The 26,526-nt window shown below is 41.9% G+C and overlaps 1 protein-coding gene across 1 annotated transcript in view; it reads right to left on the bottom strand.

Annotated features, from left to right (window-relative positions):
* Nucleotides 1-26,526, bottom strand: part of mms22l (MMS22 like, DNA repair protein) — a 132,204-nt gene that overhangs the window by 2,411 nt on the left and 103,267 nt on the right. The window contains exons 20-24 of the mRNA XM_033021047.1: nt 18,966-19,135; nt 13,208-13,413; nt 9,037-9,206; nt 3,884-3,980; nt 1,095-1,262 (exon numbers count right to left, since the gene is read on the bottom strand). Coding sequence (XP_032876938.1) covers nt 1,095-1,262; nt 3,884-3,980; nt 9,037-9,206; nt 13,208-13,413; nt 18,966-19,135 — 811 coding nt within the window. The remainder of the gene's footprint in view (nt 1-1,094; nt 1,263-3,883; nt 3,981-9,036; nt 9,207-13,207; nt 13,414-18,965; nt 19,136-26,526) is intronic.

The raw sequence follows: 26,526 nt of genomic DNA, 5'->3' as shown, positions 1-26,526 counted from the left end.
CCTGACCCACTGAGCATTTGCTTTTTGTATCTATCTATAAATCAGAATCTGCAGTTCCTTCCTACACAATAAAATAATAATCCTTGAAATATGTCCACACCTCATTTGGATGATACAATGTGAAAGTAGTGGAATTGTAATGCAATTTGTTGTTTCAAGAGCTTTGTTCAAAAAAGTGACAGTGTGGCGGCTCCCAAGGGTCGTGCCATCATACTGTCGAACCCCTCGGCACGGGAGTGGTTCAGTCTGGAGGCGGCCCTTAGCCAGAGGGTTTAAAGGCAGGGGTTTGGGTGCCATCTTTCTCTTGTTTGGTCTTCCCTACTACCGGGAGGAACATAATAAAAGGTGCCTCTCAAAACACTGGACTTCGTGCTTCCTTTTGAGACCCACACACTACAACAGAGTAATTGAATGTGGATTTCAGCTGAACCTATATTCTATTTCCCCATGCTCACTATGCACACTGACACGTAATGGTTCCAATTAAGTAACATCTTTATTTTATTCATCCTCATCAACTTCCTCTCCAGAGCACTGCCAAACCCCGAATTCAAGCCTCTTCATCATTCATTATTTTAATTGTGTAAGAAGGAACTACAGATGCTGTTTTAAACCAAAGATAGACACAAAAAGCTGGAGTAACTCAGCGTGTCAGGCAGCATCTCTGCAGAGAAGGAATGGGTGTCGTTTCGGGTCGAGACCCTTCTTCATTGAATTCTTCTTAATTGTTGCTAACTATGTGTTCCATTGTAGGGCTCTAATCTGTTTAACTGCAACTCCAAAGTTTATTTTCCTTATTTTTATATATTCCTTAAATCATACCACTTCGAGCTAGCTTTTGGCCATCTACTCCAAAATCTAGACACAAGGAACTGTAGATTCTGGTTTACAAAAAAAGGCACAAAGTTCGGGAGAACGTGGATAGGCGCGTGCTGCCCAACCTGCTAACATATTCCAGCGCCGTGTATCTTTTTTTTTACACCCCTGTGCAGATCAGTGTAACTGTTGTTTAATCAGGTTTCTGCAAAGTTTGTTGAAATACACTGAAGACATCAGTCTTCTAAAAATGATACCATTCTGTGAAGAAGACATACCTCTGTGAATTGTTTCTTCCGAGTCCTTGCTTATGTTCAGTGTCCTTTAGAGTCTTACTTAGTGTGGGAATGAGACTGATAACCAAATCTCGATTTAAGACTGCAACCATTTCTACGATGTGGTACACCTGTTGATCGTAGATCCCAAAATACTCCTGAATAAACTGCCTGGAAATGGTTCAATATTCTCTATTAATACATTTGTAATTCCACAACGAGATTCCTCACAGGTTTAAGAAGCAAAAGGCAGATCTCACTTACATAACTTATATTTATAGAAACAAGTGATGCATCAACAAGTATGCTTCAAAACAGACAAACAAGTACAGGTATGTGACTGTCACAACTCAATCTATTCCAAATAAAGATAATGTAATTTGAAGATTTATTAAAATCTACTTTGAGATCAGCTTCATACTTGCTGCCTGGAAGAGAAATTTCCAATTTATAAACAGTTTTGCTTGATCAATGGGATTTGAGGCAGCAGGACAGTTTATTCATGGCTTGAACTGTGACAAAACGGTGGAGTTAATGGGTGGGGTTAAATAGAAAACACGCGATATACTGGAAAGATTCATTGCACTTAGAGTGACGGCTTGCATCCCCAATTGTTAAAGAAGGAGATGACAGTGGATAATAATAATAATAATAATAATGGATGGGATTTATGTAGCTCCTTTCTAGAATACTCAAGGCGCTTTACATCGCATTATTCATACACTCCTCAGTCACACTCGGTGGTGGTAAGCTACTTCTGTAGCCACAGCTGCCCTGGGGCAGACTGATGGAAGCGTGGCTGCTAATCTGCGCCTACGGCCTCCACCACCAATCACTCACACACATTCACACACAGGCAAAGGTGGGTGAAGTGTCTTGCCCAAGGACACAACGACAGTATGCACTCCAAGCGGGATTCGAAACCGGCTACCTTCCGGTCGCCAACCGAACACTTAGCCCATTGTGCCATCTGGCTTGCCGTAGTCTCACAATCTTCCTCAGACATGCGGCAGGTAACAGAAGATTAATTAGGTGGGTGTATAAAAATGCCCATTAACTACAAGCCAGTCAGTTTTACATTAGTTGTCTATAAGGAACATAATCAGGAAAAACATGAACAGGCTTTTAGACAAATCTGGGTTAATTAAAGAGAACCAGCACAGACCTGTAAAAGACAAGTCATGTTTAATGAAACCAGATCCATCCTGGTTTACCTCATTAAATTATTTTCAATCACTTTCTGACAGCTTGTAGATGCTTAACCATATAACAATTACAGCACGGAAACAGGCCATCTCGGCCCTTCTAGTTCGTGCCGAACACTTACTCTCACCTAGTCCCATCTACCTGCACTCAGACCATATCCCTCCATTCCTTTCCCGTCTATATACCTATCCAATTTATTTTTAAATGATAAAATCGAACCTGCTTCCACCACTTCCACTGGAAGCTCATTCCACACAGCTACCACTCGCTGAGTAAAGTTCCCCCTCATGTTACCCCTAAACTTCTGTCCCTTAATTCTCAAATCATGTCCTCTTGTTTGAATCTTCCCTACTCTCAATGGAAAAAGCTTATTCACGTCAACTCTGTCTATCCCTCTCATCATTTTAAAGACCTCTATCAAGTCCCCCCTTAACCTTCCGCACTCCAAAGAATAAAGACCTAACTTGTTCAACCTTTCTCTGTAACTTAGTTGCTGAAACCCAGGCAACATTCAAGTAAATCTCCTCTGTACTCTCTCTATTTTGTTGACATCTTTCCTATAATTTGGCGACCAAAATTGTACACAGAATTGTCCTCACCAATGCCTTGTACAATTTTAACATTACATCCCAACTTCTATACTCAATGCTCCGATTTATAAAGGCCAGCACACCAAAAGCTTTCTTTACCACCCGATCTACATGAGAGTCCACCTTCAGGGAACTATGCACAGTTATTCCTAGATCCCTCTGTTCAACTGCATTCCTCAATTAGCTACCATTTACCATGTACGTCCTATTTTGATTTGTCCTGCCAAGATGTAGCACCTCACACTTATCAGCATTAAACTCCATCTGCCATCTTTCAGTCCACTCTTCCAAATGGTCTAAATCTCTCTGTAGACTTTGAATATCTACTTCATTGTCCACAACACCACCTATCTTAGTTTCATCTGCATACTTACTAATCCAATTTACCACACCATCATCCAGATCATTGATGTATATGACAAACAACAGTGGACCCAACACAGATCCCTGAGGCACCCCACTAGTCACCGGACTCCAACCTGACACACAGCCATCCACCATTACTCTCTGGCATCTCCCATTCAGCCACTGTTGAATCCATCTTGCTACTCATTAATACCCAACAATTGAACTTTCTTACCCAACCTTCCATGTGGAACCTTGTCAAAGGCCTTACTGAAGTCCATATAGACAACATCCACCACTTTACCTTCATCAATTTCCCTAGTAACCTCTTCAAAAAATTCAAGAAGATTAGTCAAACATGACCTTCCAGGCACAAATCCATGTTGCAACTTGCATGCAATGGACACAATATCCTGTTGACATCACAAAGGAGTTTACTTGTTTTACCACCCCCAGGTTACTGGAGCACTCAGGACAAAGTAAGGCCAACCACTCAGTTCAGTTCAATTTAGTTTATTGTCACGTGTAGATCTGCTTCTGTGGCTAGCATGCAAATAGTCGCTTTGGTTGGGCGCCATCTTGGAAGGTTACTCATAGAATATATTAAATTACATTGCAACACTAGAATGAGTAGACCTTAAAAATACCTACCTTAGTACAGAGGTCAAGTGAGGACACACCTGACTGGGAGTTAGTGACTGGCAATTTTCAATTATACATTGCATGACCTCAGTGGTCAACTTCTTCACTGAAAAGTAGAACAAAAGAAATTGACATGGAATAATTATGAATCTATTCGCTGCCAAGTTTTTTAAAACTATTTTTCATGACTTGAGTATACACGGGAGTAACATTGAACAGGTAAAAAAAAAATCAGCTTTGTGAGGGCAATTATGGACTTGTTCTGTTTAATGAAATTTCCTACAAGTTCTCCCCATCCCTACCAATGTAATGGGAGGATTTTGGAGATTAATTATCTCACCAAGTTCAATTGGTTCAGTTACAACGTCGAATTTTGGATTGAACTATTATTCGGGATCTTGAATATATAACCTTATGTGGTATTTCAGTAAGGTAATAAAGGACTGTCACATTGGCAGTCAACTTTTGGATGAGACATGAAATCAAGACTCCATCTGCCGAAACAGATGAATGTACAAGATCCTGTAACATGGTTTGAAGAAAAGCAAGTTCTTCCAGCTTCCTTGGCACCAGATATCCTTGCAGCAGCATTGCTAAAATATAAGTGTAACGTGTGTTTCCACAACGCAAATTGGATATAACTCCATCAATGAACGAGGTCTGCTTTCATTCTGCAGGCCTAATTGGTTATAACAAGATTCCGATCAGGAACTAAAGAACCGCTTCAAAGTTACTTTTCTAATTGACAAGCAGAAAAAAAAGCTGTCTTGGAAAAAAAACTTCTTTCATGTAGCCTCCTCACAATAATCAGACACCATTGTCTCTTTAAGAACAAAACACTCCTTTCACTGGTGGAGGCCATTGCAATTAATAAGAGATCGCTTTTGTTGATATTTGATTATCACAATGTAACATGTAGCATTTAGTGTTGTTAGCTTGCAATAACTAAATTAAATTTATAGTTATTAAAAAACCTGTGAGGAAAAATAATTTTGCAATGCAAATCTGAAAGTCTCTGGCCCCTAAACCCCCTTTCCCCATTGATAAATTGTTTTTATAACATGATTTTCCATAACACAAGGTGTCTTAGGAACATAACTATCACATTATAGCAAAACTACCAGTATATGATCATGCATATGTTGGCTGCTATTTTGGACTTTAAAGCATGAAAGTTCTTCCTTTTATCTGCATAATTGCAGAATTCAAAGAATTGCATTGCACTGTTTAAAGCTTTTCTTTAAAATGAGCTGAAACTGGCATCATTAACAAAAATACAATGGAAATTCAGCACATCCAGATTGAAGACTCTGAAGAGTGAATGATGAAAGCAACATCAATGGGGGAGATCAATTGGGCCAAATATGCCACTGAATATTTATGGCTTTAAATTAAGTCACAACTATCTCAATGGCCTCATAAAGTCCACTGTCAGACAGAACAACGTTTTATTGTTTCTACGGAGTCCTGATGTGGAGGGTAAAATGAAGTTATGTCTCAAGGAAAGTCAAGAAAGTACAACTGAAATCCATTGCCGTGGCAATTACAACTTTAAAGTGATGTGGCACAGTTGTGCAATGGTACTACTTAATTCCCACTTCATTATTTAACAATGTGCTTTCTGCATCACTGTTAAACAAGGTAGTTTGATCAGTTAACTTTACATTCGCTATTTAAATTTAAAGTTATCAAACGGCAGGCAGCAAATGCCTGTTGTTTGATAACTTTAAATTTAAACAGTGAATGTAAAGCAAAATTACTATGTCTAGCTGCTGTTTCATAAAACTAGTTTAGGTCAGAAACAAAACCATGCACATTACTTAAATTGAATGGGTAGATAAATTAGAGCGGTAATCTACAGTGCCCTCCATAATGTTAGGGACAAAGACCAATCATTTATTTATTTGCCTCTGTACTCCACAATTTGAGATTTGTAATTGAAAAAATCACATGTGGTTAAAGTGCACTGTCAGATTTTAATAAAGGCAATTTTTATACATTTTAGTATCATCATGTAGAATTTACAGCATTGTTTATACATAGTCCCCCCATTTCAGGGCACCATAATGTTTGGGACACAGCAATGTCATGTAAATGAAAGTAGTCTCGTTTAGTATTTTGTTGCATATCCTTTGCATGCAATGACTGCTCGAAGTCTGCGATTCATGGACATCACCAGTTGCTGGTGTCTTCTCTGGTGATGCTCTGCCAGGCCTGTATTGCAGCCATCTTTAGCTTATGCTTGTTTTGGGGGCTAGTCCCCTTCAGTTTTCTCTTCAGCATATAAAAGACATGCTCGATTGGGTTCAGATCGGGTGATTGACTTGACCACTCAAGAATCGACCATTATCTGGCTTTGAAAAACTCCTTTGTTGCTTTAGCAGTATGTTTGGGATCATTGTCTTGCTGTAGAATGAACCGCCGGCCAATGGGTTTTGAGGCATTTGTTTGAACTTGAGCACATAGGATGTGTCTATACACTTCGGAATTCATTATGCTACTACCATCAGCCGTTGTATCATCAATGAAGATAAGTGAGCCAGTACCTTGAGCAGCCATACATGCCCAGGCTATAACACCTCCACCACCGTCACAGATAAGGTGGTATGCTTTGGATCTTGGGCAGTTCCTTCTCTCCTCCATATTTTGCTCTTGCCATCACTCTGATATGTTAATTTTCGTCTCATCTGTCTACAAGACCTTTTTCCAGAACTGTGGTTGCTCTTTTAAGTACTTCTTGGCAAACTGTAACCCGGCCATCCTATTTTTGCGGCTAACCAGTGGTTTGCATCTTGCTGTGTAGCCTCTGTATTTCTGTTCATGAAGTCTTCTGCAGACATTGGTCATTAACAAATCCACACCTGACTCCTGAAGAATGTTTATGATCTGTCGGACAGGTTTTGGGGATTTTTCTTTATTCTTCTGTCATCAGCTGTGGAGGTCTTACTTGGCCTGCCAGTCCCTTTGCGATTAGTAAGCTCACCTTAATGATGTTCCAAACAGTTGATTTTGGTAAGCCTAAGTAACAGTTTTATTCTTGTTTCTCAGTTTCACAATGGCTTCTTTGACTTTCATTGGCTCAACTTTAGTCCTCCTGTTGAGAAACAGCAATAAAAGTTTCCAAAGGTGATGGAAAGACTGGAGGAAAGACTCGGTGCTGAGAGCTCTCTTATACCTGCATTAAGGAGGCAATTAAACACACCTGAGCAATTACAAACGCCTGTGAAGCTATGTGTCCCAAACATTATGGTGCCCTGAAACGGGGGGACTATGGATACACACAACTGTAATTTCTACATGGTGAAACCAAAATGTATAAAAATGACTGGCCACAGTTTGCACACATCAGTGCCACGTATTATTTCCATAAAGGTGGTGTAGCGGTAGAGTTGCTGCCTTCCAGAGCCAGAGAGCCGGGTTCCATCCTGACTACGGGTGCTTGTCTGTACGAGTTTGTACATTCTCCCCGTGACCTGCGTGAATTTTCTCCGCGATCTTCGGTTTCCTCCGACACTCCAAAGATGTACAGGTTTGTAGGTTAATTGATGGCGTAAATATAAAATTGTCCCTAATGTGCAGGAACGCTGGTCGGAGCAGACTCGGTGGGCTGAAGGGCCTGTTTCGGCGATGTACCTCTAAACTAAACTAAGCCAATCAATGCTTTATCAATCAGAAATTGTTGCCAAATTTCAGTATGTTTGCTTATAATTAATGACTGTAATAAAAACTGAGCTAGATAAACAACATCCATAATACTACTTGTTATTTCCTTCCATCCTGTTCCATTTAGAACACGTGAGTGGGTTCAGCACAGGCTGTCATGTCTGTTGTTAATTCAGATGCTCCTGTGGCCTCTGATAATGCCATCATGTGACAAATGCACTGGCATCCTACTCAAAATTTTAAAAAGCTGCGTGCCGCAAATGCTACATTTAATAACTCAAGCGCATGTTTACCTCCTGAGGATACTGTTTATTTAAGTTTAAAAAAAAGCCAGTTGCAACAGAACTAGGCCAACACACCCCAAATCAGGCAACTTCCCCAGGGTGATGCGAGCTCATCATATTTGTCACAGTACTGCGAGCTTCGAGCTTAGGGAGAAATGGGAAAAGGTCAGTGATGTACCGTTGTGGCTTCTTGGATGCGCACAAAACAAACACTAATTTGCCAACAGGTCCCATCACCTGCCAGATAAATTGAAAGCATTCATTCCTCAGCTGGACAGGTTAGATACGTTATGGCAGCACAGCGTCTAAACTTGGGAAATGAAAGAGCAAAACAAAATATAAAACCTGACACAAACTAAGTTTATCCTACAGCTATATGTAGCACATCAGTTACTAACGAGAGGAGTTGACGGTTGATGCTGAACCTTGACTATTTTCTGTGGAAACAGCTTTTTGGGCTGAAATCTGACAACACTAATTCTGGTTACTTCCTGCTTATGAATGAGACATGAAGCCAAAGAACATCCACTCGCTTGTAATTCCCTTGATATTGATGGGATCGGTGCAAATGCTGCTGAATTTTAAGCTTATTAGGTCATGACAACGTCAGTTTTCGTGATTTTTTTGTTTTACACGCCAGGAGATGTACCCATAAAACTGGCCCTGGTACCAGGTGAACTGAAAATGAAAAGCAAGTTTCACTTACTGTGTTGATATAAAGGTCTTGAAATACTAAGATTTAAGATGCAACTTTTGAATGCAGAGGCAGTAAGTAATGATTAAAATTTTAACCAGGATGCTGTCCATGAATAGAATATATTTTTTAATAGAAAAGGAAAACCTTGGCCTTTTAAAAAGCTGCCGGATTATGCTGGTTTGTGGCACGTTCTAAAATTGGTGACGTGCAAATGTCTGAGTGAAATCTTATATTGGGGTTGGATGGGGGAGAGAATAAGTGCAATCAGTGCCAGAATCGACAAATTCACCTGAAGGGAAAACTCTATTTTGAAGATTTTTGACCACATGTTCCTTCTCCTTCGTAGAGGAAAAGAGGCATGAGATTGGATTTCACCCTCACCCGCAGTTGACTGGACCTAATAACCGTGTTACCGTGAAAATGTTTGTCAGTCTTCATTTCCTAGCCGAGCAAAGAACGAGCAATTGCAACAGGATTGCATAACTTATCAATCAATAGGAGATAATGAGAAAACATACCTTGCGGTTCATTGACCAACATTAGACATTTCAGCACGGTCGGTAAGAGGAGCTTGGCCTCACTGGCTGCATCACTGTTTTGGTTCCTTCGTAATAATTCAAAAAGAAATGACAAGATTGCTGCTAAGCGAGGAGGAGGAGCGTGACTTCTGAACTGCAAGTAGTTCTCACTGGAGAAGATAATTGGTGAGGATAAGTTCAGAAGCTGTGGAGGCCATTCACATGCACTGAAAGTATTGACAATGAAAACTTGTACAAATTAAACATAATATGTTACAACATATTAATTTGTACAAGACTATGGTATTACCTTAATATATGGTACTCATTCATTGAAGAGACTGGATCTCGAAATACAAAGGCCAACTTTTCACTACATAAGCTTTTCACTGTACCTCGGTACAAGTGACGATAAACTAAACTGTAAACTGTTCTTCCTTTGTGTTCTGTGGCTCCACGAAGAATGCCTCCTGGATTAGAGGGTATTACTTATAAATTGGACACGTTTAGACTGTTTTCTCAGGAACGTCGGAGGTTAAGGGGAAACCAGATGGAAGTATATAACATTAGGAGAGGCATAGAAAGGGTATTTATTTTATTTTATTTATTTTATTTTTATGGGCGCCTTTCAAGAGTCTCAAGGACACCTTACAAAAATTGAGCAGGTAGAGGAAAAACATGTAAGCGGAACGAAATAAATAGTAGAGACATGACTAGTACACAAAGTAAAGACAGAATTCAATACAAAACACAGTATGAGGCAATTAATGCACAGATGAAAAGGGACGGGGACGTGGGGCTAAGGATAGGCAGAGGTGAAGAGATGGGTCTTGAGGCGGGACTGGAAGATGGTGAGGGACACGGAATTGCGGATCAGTTGGGGGAGGGAGTTCCAGAGCCTGGGAGCTGCCCTGGAGAAGGCTCTGTCCCCAAAACTGCGGAGGTTGGACTTGTGGATGGAGAGGAGACCGGCTGATGTGGATCTGAGGGACCGTGAGGGTTGGTAGGGGGAGAGGAGGTCAATGAGATATGGGGGGGCCAGATGGTGGAGGGCTTTGTAGGTGAGAATCAGGATTTTGTAGGTGATCCGGTGGGAGATGGGAAGCCAGTGAAGTTGTTTGAGGACTGGAGTGATGTGATGCCAGGGTTTGGTATGGGTGATGAGTCGGGCGGCTGCGTTCTGGACCAGTTGGAGTCGGTTGATGTAGGTGGAGCTGATGCCAAGGAGAAGTGAGTTGCAATAGTCCAGTCGGGAGGAGAAGAAGGCATGGATGAGTCTTTCAGCAGCAGGAGGTGTGAGAGAAGGTCCGAGTTTGGCGATGTTGCGGAGATGAAAGAAGGAGGTTTTAATGACATGGCGGATGTGAGGCTCAAGGGAGAGGGTGGAATCAAAGATCACGCCAAGGTTGCGGGCCTGGGGAGATGGGGAGACAGTGGTGCCGTCGATGGTGAGAGTGGGGTTATTGATTTTGCTGAGTGTGGCTTTGGAGCCTATGAGGAGGAATTCTGTCTTATCGCTGTTGAGTTTGAGGAAATTATGTTGCATCCAGGTTTTTATAGCTAAAACAGGGTAGACAGTCAGAACCTTTTTCTCTGGGTGCAAATGTCAAGAACGAGAACCATAGCTTTAAGATGAGGGGGGTAAGGATGTGCGGAACAAGTTTTTTTTTTTAAACACAAAGTGGTGGATGTCCAGGGTAGTGGTGGAGGCAGATACAATGCTGGCACTTATGAGGCTTTCAGATAGGTATATGGATATGCAGGGAGTGGAGAAATATTGTTCATGGGCAGACAGGGCATTTGCCTTCTTGACTCGTATGATGAACTGATGAAGGCAAACATATCACACACCTACTTTAGCAGTCTATCTGCTTGCATTGACATTTTCAATGAGCTAAAAGCCATCTGTACATCAATGCTCTTTAGGGACTTGGAGACTCATCGGCGGTCACTCGAAATGAGTATGACCGTCCTCATATATGGACGACGCCTGTGCGAGACTTTGTTTACATAGTAGACTGGTGCACAGACAGCCACCACGCGGTCCTTGACAGATCTGGGTCAGGATCCAGTGGCATGGAGTCCAAGACGACCGGGGACCCATTTCTGCTGCAGCCTTCATCCGCCTTCCCAGCCGTTGTGACGCTCCATTAAAGTCAGCCATCATCCTCCGTCTGTTCCACCGTTGAGTTCTTGGTTGGATTGCTCTTTGTCAGGGACCTCCCCCTCGACCTTACCGCCATGGTTGGCCCAACCAGGAGCATAGCTCGAGACGGCATCTATCTCAGGGAATTCCTTCTCTCCAGAGATGCTATCTCACCCGCTGAGTTACTCCAGCATGTTGTGACTCCCTGCAGAACTTCCCTGCTCACAGATCTCCAGTCAGAATAACACCCTTTCACCAAAACCCTGTCTTCTCTCGGTTAGCCAGTTCAGAATCTAAACGACCAAGTCACCATGGATCTGCCACATCTTAATCTTCTGGATCAGCCCACCATGAGAAACTTTATCAAATGTCTTACTAATATCCTACAGCACCATCCCTCAACAAACACCTTCGTCACCTCCTCAAAAATCTCAATCATGTTCGTAAGACATAACCTCCCACTAACAAAGCCCTACCGCTTCTCCCTAATTAACTAATATTCTTCTGAATGCGAGTAAATTATATCCCAAAGATCCTTTCCAATAACTTCCTTAATGTTGACATGAGACCCCCCACAACCTAGAATTTCCTGGATTATTTCTACATCCCTTCCTAAACAATATTGGCTACTCTCCAGTACTCTCACCTGTGGCCAGAGAAGATAGAAAGATCTTCGTCAAGGCTCCTACAGTCTCTTCTGTGGTCTCTCTCAATAATGTCAACATAATAAGACAGCCCAGCGATAAAACAAACATGTATGTTTATATATTTCATACAATTTAAGATAATATTAACTTAATGATCTAATTTTATGAATGTCTGACTCAAATTTAATCGCATTTCCCAGGGCCTCTTTATACATACTTCAAGATGACATTGTACCCTTGGACTGCAACGTATAGGAAGGAACTACAGATGCTGGTTTACACTGAAAATAGACACAAAATGCAGGAGTAACTCAGTGGGACAGGCAGCATCGCTGGATAGAAGGAATGGGCGATGTTTCGGGTTGAGACCCCTCTTCACACTGTTCTAATGCCTGAAGAACCCAAAACGTCCATTCCTCCTATCCAGAGATGCTGCCTGTCCCGCTGACAGTCCAGCATTTTGTGTCTACCCTTGGACTACAAGTTGTAAACTACATATATATATATATATGTTTTCATCGAATCCACCCACTTGATATCCGTTGTAAGTCATCCATTGGATTTGTCACTCTTTCAGTGGGAAGATTCATACAGTTCCTGACAATTGCCATTAATGTTTAATCAGAAACAGGTATGCAAAAGCAAGGACAAACTGAGTCTAGATTTTGAGTGAGTCAGGATTCTCATTTAAACAAAACTACCCAGAAATGAACCATCTCAAACAAAATGAGGAATTATAAACTGATGGGTACACTCTGAATATCCTTCCAGGAGGTTTGCTTTGGTTTGCAGAACACAAACTGTTGAGCAGCAAAAGTCATTTATCAAATTAACGTGTTCACCTTTGAACTGCAGATGCAGCATTTGGTCTCCACTTGAAATTCTCCTGCATAATGTTTGAGTTTAATTTAATGTAATTTCTTTATCTCATATTCGCATTGAATAATTAAGAATAACTTTCCCAAAGAGCTGGACAGGAGATGGCCGAGGATAGAATCAACAATACACCAGATCCCTGCAGCAGTTGTAAGTTCCAAATGAGCATTGATACCAATGGTGACAAGTGTGATCTGGTCCACAAAATTAGTAATGGATGTACAAGTTCCTTCAATAAGCAAAGCACTTAAGAAAAAGGTAATGAGAGAAGGTTAGCTGGACAGGTTATTTAAATAATAAATTGTTTACTAAAGTGTTATTCTGAATCTGCCTGATGCAGCAGTGATAAAGAATTCTTGAAAATCTGTCATTAGCTTTTGAAATATATTTTTAAATCACATGGGTAAACTATGACATGCTGCTGTAGAACATTTCACACAACGATTCGAAGAATATATACTGAAAAATGTCATTAATATAGGATGGCTCAAAAATCTCTTACCTTATGACCAGAACAAGGGTGTTCCGCAGAATCTGATGTTGAGCCACAGCGGTTGATTCCCAAAGTGCAAGTAATATAGGATGATTTACGACACCTGACCCCGTCAATGGAAGGAAACGTTCAAAATACTTTTGGATAACATTTCGAAGCTGCTGCTTAACGTAAACAGCCTGAGCTGTTATTTGTCCAACAATGGTTGCCAGTCCCTGAAACAAGAAAAATTACAGACTGTGTTCAACTCCAATCCATATATTTCAATCCCTCTTTTCTTCTTTTCCTTGTGATCTCAAATTGAATCCACTCATCCCACGATATTTTGCATTCTGTACATTCCCCTTTGCTCTAGGCATTGTACTCATGTTTGCATCTGTGTATAGAAAATCCCATCTGTTTGGATTACATGCAAAACAAAGCTTTTCAATGTACTTCAGTAGATGTGACAATAATAAACCTGAACTAACTCAGTCATGACAGGCACCAAGATGACTAAAACTAAGTGGTTCTTTATTGCTCCACATTAAAATTGGGGCTTAAATTGGGTTCCATTTTCCTTTCGGTTCCATTTAGGCGCCTTTTGGTTTATAGTTGTATTCAGCAAAATTAGTTAATTTTAGCACTTAAATGTGCAATGTCGTGTGAACTCTTGCAAGTCGCATTGCTAGAGAGGGAATCATATGTGCACAATTTCCATTTCAGCAATTACAGTATTCATTCTGTGATCATTCATGTCATTATAGAATGTAAACAGGATATTTGCAGCTGGATTGCTGTATTACTCAGGTAATGGTCATTTTCTACATCAGTCACCATGCTTGCATTGTATTGCAAATCATTTCAAAAACCTTCTGGTGAATACTTACTGTAAACCTATCAGGTATGTGGCAGAGTTCTTGCTGCAGGTACTCTTGCAAATCAGCAAGATGTCCATTCACATTCAATATGGTCCCCGATTGCATATTGATGGACAAATTCATGCTTTTGCTGCTGATATTTTCAAGCTTAATTTTTTTTCTTCTGTCAAATCAACATTTGTGCTTCCCATAAATGTGCACAGCCTCAAACCTGCTCATTCTTACTCCTCTGGCTTTCCCCCCCACCACTGTAAGACCACTGACCAGCATGTTCCGTTGTGAGGCAGAATTGGTCAGTCGCCTATGTGTGCAAATCCTAATTACAATACAATTACAATACAATACAATTCAATTTATTGTCATTTGGACCCCTTGAGGTCCAAACGAAATGCCGTTTCTGCAGCCATACATTACAAACAAATAGACCCAAGACACAACATAATTTACATAAACATCCATCACATTGCTGTGATGGAAGGCCAAAAAAACTTCTCTCTCCACTGCACTCTCCCCCCCCGATGTCAGAGTCAAAGTCAAAGCCCCCGGCGGGCGATGGCGATTGTCCCGTGGCCATTAAAGCCACGCCGGGTGATGCAAGGTCGCACACCGGGTCTTGGTGTTAGAGCCCCCGGCGGGCGCTCGCAGAGACCCGCAGCCATTCCAAGCCGCGCGGGGCGGTGATGTAGGCCCCGCTCCAGGAGCTCTTCAACCCCGCAACTCGGGCGGGAGAAGTCGCCGCTGCGGAAGCCCCGAAAAGCGGTCTCCCTCCAGGGACCCGCGGGCTCCCGGTGTTACCGTCCGCCAAACCCGCAGTTGCAGCCACCGAATCTCCGGGGGTCGGGTCGCAGCAGCGTCCACCACAGCTCCACCCGCTCTGGACTCGGCCAGCTCCGCGATGGTGAGGTGAGTAGTCGGCACCACAGCCCCCGGTCTTCCTGTTGGAGGCCGCTCCTCGTTGCAGCCCCAACGACAACGGAGACCCAACAAAGAAAAGGTCGGGTCTCCCGTGCAGGGAGAGATTTAAAAGTTACCCCCAACCCCCCCACACATACCCCAACAAAAATAACAAAAACTACATAAAAACATAGACATAAAATAATAAAAACGCAGACGGACTGCAGAGGCCGCTGCTGACGAGAGTCGCGCCGCCTCTCTATTATTGCAAGTGTGAAAGATTATTAGTGAAAATAAAATGAGTTTCCAGGAGTTTTGAGTCAGAACTAAAAATATTCAAGTCCTAATTATAAATTGAATCGTAAATAGAGATCAAATTAAGAAATGTCTTCAATGACTAGTCAACTCTGTTTTATGTTATGTTTGACAACGTAGGCCTATTATTGTTAAGGGGCGGGCAGAGAAATATTTCCACACAATAGCTGCTGGAACTGGGTCTGAACACTCCCCTGTGTGCCTGGACTATCTCTCCCCTCCCCCCCCCCCCCCCGTGTTGCATCCTCAGCCCCCTACTGTACTGGCCAGGTTCAGCTCCAACTCCATCATCAAGTTTGCTGATGACACTGTGGTGGTGGGCCTGATCTCCGATAACGATGAGAAGGCCTACCTGGAGGAGGTGGCTGACCAGGCACTCTGGTGTCAGAACAACAGCCTCCTCTTGAATGTCACTAAAACGAAGGAGCTGATTGTGGACTTTAGAAGGGCACAGCAACCGAGGACGTACACGCCACTGGGGATAAATGGGACTACGGTGGATAGGGTGAGTAGTTTCAAATACCTGGGAGTCTGATCTCACCGGGGTGTAATTACTGTTGTGTCTTTTTTAAATGTAAATACTGGTTCTGTTTTGTTCTGTTCTGTTGTTTTTTGCACAAACACGCAGGCATTGCCACTTTCATTTCACTGTACATCTTGTATGTGTATGTGACAAATAAAGTTGACTTGACTTGACACCAATGTGGCACAGATGAAAAAGAATCACCTCCAATATTTCATGTCAAAATCAGGTATTGCCAAGAATAGAGCTGTAGAACAGAGTAGAGCTGATGATAGACACAAAAAGCTGGAGTAACACAGTGGGACAGGCAGCATGTGTAGGAATGAAATGCAGATGCTGGTTTAAATCGAAGGTAGACACAAAATGCTGGAGTAACTCAGGGGACAGGCAGCATCTTTGGAGAGAAGGAATGGGTGATGTTTTGGGATCGAGTCCCTTCTTCAGTCTTCAGACCCATTCAATCTCTCCAGAGATGCTGCCTGTCCCGCTAGTTTTTTTCTGGAATGTTGTGTCTATCCGGTTTAAACCAGCATCTATCTGCAGTTACAATAGGCAATAGGTGCAGGAGTAGGCCATTCGGCCCTTCGAGCCAGCACTGCCATTCAATGTGACATGGCTGATCATCCCCAATCAGTACCCCGTTCCTGCCTTCTCCCCATATCCTTTGACTTTGCTATCTTTAAGAGCTCTATCTAACTCTCACTTGAAAGCATCCAGAGAACTGGCCTCCACTGCCCTCGGATGCAGAGAATTCCACAGACTCACAACTCTCTGTGTGAAAAAGTATTTCCTCATCTCCGTTCTAAATGGCTTACCCCTTATTCTTAAACTGTGGACCCTGGTTCTGGACTCCCCCAACATCGGGAACATGTTTCCTGCCTCTATTGTCCAAATCCTTATTAATCTTATATGTTTCAATAAGATTCCCTCTCATCCTTCCGAATTCCAGAGTGTACAAGCCCAGCCGCTCCATTCTATCAACATGACGGTCCTGCCATCCCGGGAATTAACCCTGTGAAACTACACTGTACTCCCTCAATAGCAAGAATGCCTTCCTCAAATTTGGAGAACAAAACTGCACACAATACTCCAGGTGCGGTCTCACAAGGGCTCTGTACAACTGCAGAAGGACCTTTGTGCTCCTATACTCAATTCCTCTTGTTATGAAGGCCAACATGCCATTTGAGGAAAAATAAGTAGTATGAGTCCAGATGTTGCTATGCCAATACCAAATGAAAATAACAACAATAAGTCTACATAGTCAACATCTTTAATAACCTACTCGACAGCACAGGAACAGGCCCTTCAGCCCACAATGTGCATCCCGAACATGATGCCTTTAAACTAATCTCCTTTGCCTGAACGTGATCCTCATCGCTCCATTTCGTGCATATCTAAAAGAATCTTATATCCAACTCTTATATCTATCTCTACCACCATCATTTCTATCAGGTCTTCTCTCAGTCTCCGAAGGTCCAAAGAAAACAATCCAAATTAATGCAACATTAAATGTTTCAATGTTTCGAGAAAATGACTCAACTTCATGGGAACACGATCAAACAAATATGATCGTGAGGCACGTTATGAAATACGAAAGCAAATGATGAAATATTAGATCAGGTAGAGAGCAAGGATACTTTGGGTGTGAATTGCAAAGCCTGAAGCTTTGACTGCATGCCCCCTAACAGTGATGCTATTAAATTTATCTAAGAAGACACAAAACAGAATAATGCAAATATTTTGGTGACTTAATGGGCTAGAGGAAGTTATAGACGTAGGGAGCAGCAAGACCCTGGAAGGATATGAAAATAAGAATAAGAATTTGGAAATCAAGGACATTATGTAAGCAGGAGCCAATGTAGATCCAATGAAGATCATAAAAGTCAGATGTGACAGGCAAAGGGCACATAGGCTGCAGATATCTGGATGACCTTAAATTTACAGAGAATTCAAGGGAGATCAGCGAAATATGTGTAAGAATAGTCAATACTAAAGATGCCAAAGACAAATATGAAACTGCCAACATTAGAACAGTTAAGTTGGGGACAGAGTTTGGGGAGTCAAGAAGGTGAAAGTCGGCGATATTACTGAGGCCACAGCAAACTTTATTGGATCAGAAACGCGACAATGATTGCAAATCATGTAAAGTCTGGATCAGTTTCAGAGGGTTGCAGTTGAATACCTGGAGAATAGTGTGTACAGCAGGAATCAAAATTGATGGCTTTGGTCCTCCCAGTGCTTGGCTTGAGGAAATTTATGCTCACCCAGCATTGGGAGATACAACAACAATGCGTGACATTAGATTGTGAAGAGAACCAGAGGAATGTCACTGTATAAGGGCTGAGTGTTGTCACTGTGCATGTGGAAACAACACAATTACCAAGGATTGCCTGCGAACAAGAATGTGGAGTAGCGCAACGACAGATCCTTAGGATGTATGAACATTAATGGTGGTAGGGAATTAGAAAACAAAACAGCAAAGAAAAATATTCCAATGCCATAAGAAATATGCACAAAGCTTTTACCATGAAAACAGATAAACTAGTAACAAAGGAAAATAAGTAGGGTTGACCTACTAGCTTTTACAGAGTTGGGACTGCAATATTCCATACTATTAGGGCATTGAACATTTAAAAAACATAAGCAGAATGGAAATCAAGCAGCAAAATCCAGCCAAGATGATAAAAGAAAGGATAAAGGTTGTCAATTTAAAAAGTCTGAGTACAAGGTCAAACTGGATAAAGAAACGGGACGGGCATAAAACAGGAGGAATAGTTTTTTTGGTCCTTCCCCTTGCACACGATTGTAGTTTCAGGAAGAGTATGAAATTATTTTATCCAATTATTTTATCCAAAGAGAAAAAATTAATAGTCCACAATGTGGCGATGATGACCACTGACTTTCGTGATACCCAACACTAAATACCTGGATAATTTCTAACTACAACTGGATAGATTTACACAATGCAATGTTTGCAGTAGTATTAACCATCCGAACTGTACATCGCTCATGCAGCCGTTCACAGCACAAAAGGACATTCTGAGATCTGAAAATAAAGCATTAGTGTTCAACAAGCCAACAATATGAAGAAACAATAACACTCAAAAAGGCATACATAGATAAAGCCCTCAGGACACCTCGAAGGCAACCATGATGTGACAGTGACAGAGCTTACCTGCAGATAGAGAGGCAAGTTATCTCGAATGGCAGACAACATTGCTGGGGGCAATCCTGTGCCCTGCTGAAAGAGGGTATGTGGCAATAACAGGCGATCAATGATGCAAAACAAAAGTTGTTGAGATTTTGAAGTGGCTAGTATTGGGGCCCAGTGTTTGACAATGCAACCTATGAATAAAAATAAAGTGGTACTTCATACACTTAAGAAACAGTTAATTAATTTCAGGCAATTTTAGTTGTGATGAATATACATTGTTTGAATCAACTTCATTATTAACACTATAATCAGCAACTTATTGGTGTTCTTTTGTTACTTCCATTGGTGATATTTTGAAATGTCCTTGGATTTTTTTTACACAACACTTAATTTCAGTTTGGTTTTACATATGACAACAAACTCTGAAGTGCAAGGCTCACTCTGTCTTTAGTTGTTTAGCATTTACTCCATCATCTTGATGTAGTAATGGAAGTAAATCTCACCAAAGGGTTCCAACGTGATAAATTATACATTAATCTCCAAGTTACTTAATGGAGGAAGTACATTTTGTTAAATGTGTATGAACAGAAACAGTGTAGATCCGATAAGAGTGCATTTACTGGTAGTATATGCTGTGCCAACACATGTTTTGTAACTTCAGTGCAATGTTTTGAAATGCATGAGACTCATGATAATCTTCACCATGGAACAAACTACGGGTTTATCGTTCTTTCTTGAACCATTGAAGAGGATACGGTTTGGTTAAACATAGAGTGATGGTGGAGGGTGGGGTTTGGGTTTGTTCCATGGATGATGTGTGGGCTTGGTCGGAGGGGGAGGAGGATGGTGTTGTGCAGCATCACAGGAGACCAAAGTAAGGTGGAGAGGAAACCAAAGGTCGGGTAGATAGATGGCAGGCAATATTGTTGATAGGGAGGCGGAGATCAAGTGCCTTGGCTGGAGTAATATCTCCAAGTTTGCGGATGACACTAAGCTGGGGGGCAGTGTTAGCTGTGAGGAGGATGCTAGGAGACTGCAAGGTGACTTGGATAGGCTGGGTGAGTGGGCAAATGTTTGGCAGATGCAGTATAATGTGGATAAATGTGAGGTTATCCATTTTGGTGGCAAAAACAGGAAAGCAGACTATTATCTAAATGGTGGCCGACTAGGAAAAGGGGAGATGCAGCGAGACCTGGGTGTCATGGTACACCAGTCATTGAAAGTGGGCATGCAGGTGCAGCAGGCAGTGAAGAAAGCGAATGGTATGTTAGCTTTCATAGCAAAAGGATTTGAGTATAGGAGCAGGGAGGTTCTACTGCAGTTATACAGGGTCTTGGTGAGACCACACCTGGAGTATTGCGTACAGTTTTGGTCTCCAAATCTGAGGAAGGACATTATTGCCATGGAGGGAGTGCAGAGAAGGTTCACCAGACTGATTCCTGGGATGTCAGGACTGTCTTATGAAGAAAGACTGGATAGACTTGGTTTATACTCTCTAGAATTTAGGAGATTGAGAGGGGATCTTATAGAAACTTACAAAATTCTTAAGGGGTTGGACAGGCTAGATGCAGGAAGATTGCTCCCGATGTTGGGGAAGTCCAGGACAAGGGGTCACAGCTTAAGGATAAGGGGGAAATCCTTTAAAACCGAGATGAGAATAACTTTTTTCACACAGAGAGTGGTGAATCTCTGGAACTCCCTGCCACAGAGGGTAGTCGAGGCCAGTTCATTGGCTATATTTAAGAGGGAGTTAGATATGGACCTTGTGGCTAAGGGGATCAGAGGGTATGGAGAGAAGGCAGGTACGGGATACTGAGTTGGATGATCAGCCATGATCATATTGAATGGCGGTGCAGGCTCGAAGGGCCGAATGGCCTACTCCTGCACCTAATTTCTATGTTTCTATGTAATGTGGTGGGGATGGGAGGCAAGTCTAATACAACAGACATCTTCCTAAAAAAAGAACTTAACCAAGTTAAGTGTTACCGAGGTAAAGTAGGGTTGTGGAGCTCAGTTTGAGAATCTGACATCTGTAAGAAAGTAGCCTTTCCTGAACCTGGTGATGTGGAATTTCAGGTTTCTGTACCTCCTGCTCGTTGGTAGCAGAGAGAAGAGGGCAAGGCACGGTTCTATTCTGAGATAAACAACAGAGGGGAGGTTGATCTGAGTGCGGAGTTGCAATTAATTGTAAGCGTATTCCTGGAAGCTTCCCCTGAATCCCTTCCACTTTTCCCACCTCTTGCAACAGAAGGATTATCAACACAAGCAATTCACTTTGAAATATTTCTGAGGAATTAAAATAAAATAATGTTCATACACTGCATCTATAAGGAGTTGACAATGTACAATTATTTTGTCCAAACGCAGTAAGGGTGTCTGGGGTTATGGGGAGAAGGCGGGAGAATTAGGTTGTGGGAAAGATAGATCAGCCATGAATGAATGGCGGAGTAGGCTTGATGGGCCCAATGGATTACGTCTGTTCCTATGCCTTATGAATCTACCTAAAAATCATGTATCTATACACTATAAATGGCTCGATTGAATTCATCTTCAGTCTTTCCGCTGATTGGTTATCACGCAACAAAAGCCTTTCACTGTACCTCGGTACACGTGTCAATAAACTAAACTAAACCTGGTTCTTCAATCTCTCTCTCTGAAATCATTTTTTTGACCTCCTGCACATACATTCTTACAGAAGACTTTCGATCCATCTTGGAGAAGAAGGACAAGCTGAAATCATTAAATTAGAAAAGGATAGCGGCTAAACTCACCAGAATAGAAGCTTGGATTAATTCTAATCCTATCACTTATGAACTTTCAAGATCTGCACATCAAAACACCTTCAGTTTATGTCCCGAAGGAAATACAAGCACAAATTTGAGTAATTAAGACGACATGGTCCCCTGTAAAAGTCAATAATAACCATGTTTGTGATGTTTCCTCTCACCGACAGTTTAATCTGGACAGCCAATCTGGACAGGTTGTGATCAGGCATTTTTTTTGGAACATAAAGGATCTTTGCGTCTAATGGATCTGACATCCAAAACAGTATCTAAGCATTTCCAGGCAAACTGTCAGTTGCATTGGAAACAACACCATGAAGTCCAGTAGCAAGGGGGCGATGGTGTCTCAATTACAGCCTTGTGAGAGCCAAGAACTGCATTATCAGCACATGGTGCCCTGCTAAATTTACATATTAAAGTGAGTAATGCAGTGAGACTTCCATGGAGCTTGGCAGTCGCTTCTGTAGATTGGCAGTGTTATAGAGTCCTGCTGTACTTGCCTGTTGAATCAGTGTGTATGGCTGTTTTTAATGTTGATCTGGTTTTGTTAATTACCACTTTTGAATAGATTGATGTGTATTCCTCTACAGTAACTAATTAGATATTTTGTTATGAAAAAGGTTTAATTAGCATGTAATTAAATAAAGTTTAGCTGCTTTGGTCTTGGTGGTACTTGTCTCTTGGTTATGCATTTATTGTAGTCAGAATCAGTTTGGCCTTCCTCAGAAACATATGCCTAACTAAAACGTGTAATTCAATTTCAATTTTCAATTAAACATCTAATTGTATGTCAGAGTTCGAAAGGACCAAAAACTGTGAGCATTCACAGTTAAATACGTACTGTAAATGACCCTCTAACATGATCTATCTTACACTGTGTCAATTAGTGCAGTTAAAAGATGTTAATTCATGTTAGATGTTAATTAACAACCAAAATCAAAAATAAAAATCACATTCTGAAATTCAGTATTTTTTGAAAAACATTCAATTTTCCAATCAACCGATTTGGAAATAAGAGGGAACACATTAAACTTAAAGCAAACAGATTGGAATAACTTTGGGCCATGTGAACTCCAAGGTAAATTAAGCCACTTTGTTTTCTTTGTACATAGGAAGATCTTCTCAATCTTTGAGAAATAATAATAATAATAATAATAATAATAAATACTTTATTGATCCCCTCAGGGAAATTCAGATGTCCAGAAGCTCCCAACCAACAAACCCACAGATTCAAAACGAACGCAGACAGAAAATACATAGAATATAATGTGGACACTACCTGAGAGCAATAAATACTTAAAAAGACCAATAATTAACAGTTAAAAATTAATAATTGCAAAATGCAAATATGCTGTTGCTGCAGCATTCGACACTTTAACCTCCTCCAGCTCAGCTGAAATCTGAATGGGACGCTTCTATTTGAGGATGAAAGGTCTCAACGCACAAAAAAGCAGTTTTAATAAACTAAGATAAAAGTTGAATAAGAAGATGGTTATTTCATTAGCGTCTTACACCAGCTCAAATAAAATCATCATTATTAGCTGATATGATCTGTGTACCACAATGCAACGATCTCTGCTGAACACCTTACAATACCATGCAGCGACACTTTGTAACTGTGGAAGATTGCTTTAGATTATTCTCAACGGTTCCTTCAAAATAATGACTACTTGTTGAGGGCAATAATGGCACTTTCATAATCATTTTAGCCTTTATCACAAAAGTGGTTATTCAGTTCCCTGCTAAACTTGCATTCCTGCATTAAAACACTCATCCAATGTAGAGAAATATCATCAAATGACAAAAAAACAATAATAATTCGATGATGAGAAAGAATAAGGATTTACAAACTAGTCGTTCTCATATCAGTTGTTGGTACTCATTGTAAAAAATGTGGTAATGAGCCGCCCAGCAGCCCAAGTAGTTTGTGGAAGAGTAATGATATTTGAATAATCCAAGAATGATTTTTGATGTAGCAACGTAGAAAAAGGTTATCAGTGCATATGCATATCATGTTGTCAAAAGATATTTGATAATGTACCACACACCCACAAAAGGTTGCTTGAGTGCAACAAACTGGGCCAAATAACAATTGTCTTTGGTCAGCAATTTATAACCGTTGCCCTTGCACATTGAAGTGTGGAAGTATTGAGTGTCCTCGAGGCCAGGTGCCAATGCACATGATCTCTCACTTTGTCCCTGGTTCACCACTGAGAAATATAAGGCAAACTCATTCATTTAAACTGGGTCACCAACTTTCATTAAAGAAGTAGGCAAAGGTGAAGTTTTGTGCTGCTTGTTCTTTATTTCACCTTAGATCACATGAGGCGGGGTTAAGGTATCAGTTTGCAGTTGCTCCTCTTGTGTTTGTTATTCTCATCACCCAAAATCTGAAGAAGGGTTTCGACCCGAAACGTTGCCTGTTTCCTTCGCTCCATAGATGCTGCCTCACCCGCTGAGTTTCTCCAGCATTTTTGTCTACCCAAAATTATTAGCCTGACTGGTGACTGCCACTTTGATCTGTCCCATGTTTTCATTCTGCTAGTTCAATTCCTTTTTTAGTTTAGATAGACACAAAAAGCTGGAGTAACAGCGGGATAGGCAGCATCTCTGGGGAGGCCCTTCGGCCCGAGTCAGCACCGACCAGTGATCTCCGCACACTAATACCATCCCACACACAATAGGGACAATTACACATACCACTAGCCAATTAACCTATATACCTGTACGTCTTTGGAGTGTAGGAGGAAACAGCAGCTCTCCGAGAAAACCCACGCGGTCATGGTAAGAATGTACAAACTCTATACAGTGCCCGTAGTCGGGATCGAACCCGGGTCTTCGACGCTGCAAACGCTGTAATGGGCCTGTCCCACTTAGGCGACTCTTTAGGCGAATGCCAGGGACTAGTTTTAATGGAATTCACCTACGACACCTGGCGACAACCTACGACAGCACCTACGACAACACCTATGTCAACCTACGACAGCAAAAATTGTCGCCCCTATTGCAGAAAAATGTTCAACATGTTGAAAATTTTGTGGCAGTCGCCTGTAGTCACCCAAAAAATGGGGTGGAAGATTGCAATCTTCACGTGGTCCGCCCTGTTTCGACTAATGCAATTAACTCGACGTGCACAAACGGAAGATCAAATAGGACAAGTTGTCCAACAACTTTAGGCTGTGCACGCCACACGAAAGAAGAAGAAGAACCCAAAAAATTGTCTAAGTGGGACAGGCCCATTAGGCAGCAACTATATTGGATGTGCTGGCAGTCTCACGCTTGTCCTAGCGGCTCAATCTTGACCTCAAAGAGGAGATGCTGGGGATCTCAAACTGTCCCGGAAAATCAATCTTGTCCTTGAATGAGGAGGCACTGGCGATCTTAGGCTTGTCCCAGCAGTTCACTCTTGCTTGAGAGGAGGGCTGGCGGTCTCTGGCTTGCCATAAAGGCTCAGTGTTGGCCTTGAAGAGGGGGCACAGGCGGTCTTTCGCAGGTACCAGCAGTTCAATCTTGGATTTGTCCTGGCAGCTCACTCTTTGCACTCCGTGTGGGGGCACAGTCCCTCATTGTCTGTGGGCAGGTAAGGAGGCTTTGGCAGTCTCGGGCTAGCCCCGGCCACTCAGTCTTGGCCTCAAAGTAATCAACTATTCCTTCACTCGAGTTTGATTGTGCTTATGTACAGTAAGGTTTTTTTACTGTATACAAATAAAGAATTTCACTGTACCTACAGTAGCTAACAATAAAGTGCCATTGAACCAATTGGTGGTCGATGGGGAAAAGAGTTAGCTGCCTCAAATTCCTGAGCATTAACATTTCTAATGACCTGTTCTGGGTTCATCAAGTAGATGCAAATATGAGAAGGGCATGCCAGACCTCTATTTTCTTCAATGTTTAAAGAGATTTGGTATGTCTCTGAATACTCTAACATAGATTCATACAGCATGGATACAAGCCCTTTGTCCCAACATCTGCAGATGCACTGTGGAATGTATCCTGACGAGTTGCACCACGGCCTGGTAGGCCACTCCAAAGTCAGGAATGCAAGAGACTGTGGAGAGTGATGGACTCAGCCTGGTCCATCACAGGCAAATCTCTGCTCAGCATCGAAAGCATCAACACGAGATTCAAGTGCAGTTTCTGAACACTTCAAGCCTTGCACCCTGCTTGAAGTGGTACGAAACTGCACTTGAATTTGGTGGCCTTGCACCCTGCTTGAAGTGGTACGAAATTGCACTTGAATTTGGTTTACCTTGCACCCTGCTTGAAGTGTTCAGAAACTGCACTTGAATTTGGTGGCCTTGCACCCTGCTTGAAATGGTATGAAACTGCACTTGAATTTGGTTGTCTTGCACCCTGCTTGAAATGGTATGAAACTGCACTTGAATTTGGTTGTCTTGCACCCTGCTTGAAATGGTATGAAACTGCACTACTAGACTAAGTGGGACCCGTTGGGTCCCATGTTCACACGGGAGGGCTGGTCCCCCAACGCAATATTCCACCTCTCCACCAATTCCAATATTAGTGGGCAGTGTGGGGGAGGGGCTTTCTGTAGCGCTAGTATGGGTGTTGTGGGCTGAAGAGACTGGTTTCCAGAGGGCTAGTATGGACATTGTGGGGCAAATGGATTCTTGGGGTGGCATCTCAGTCACTCAAGCCTGATGTGCTGGCAGCTCACTCACGGCTGGTAGGCTGGCAGTTGACTCATGGCTATTCCTTGAAATTCCATTTCAAGCAGGGAGCAAGGCCACCAAATTCAAGCGCATTTTCCGACCACTTCAAGCAGGGTGCAAAGCCACCAA

Source organism: Amblyraja radiata, chromosome 5 (assembly GCF_010909765.2).
Source record: "Amblyraja radiata isolate CabotCenter1 chromosome 5, sAmbRad1.1.pri, whole genome shotgun sequence".
In the NCBI taxonomy this organism is placed as follows: domain Eukaryota; kingdom Metazoa; phylum Chordata; class Chondrichthyes; order Rajiformes; family Rajidae; genus Amblyraja; species Amblyraja radiata.
This window is presented reverse-complemented; position numbering and strand designations above follow the sequence as displayed.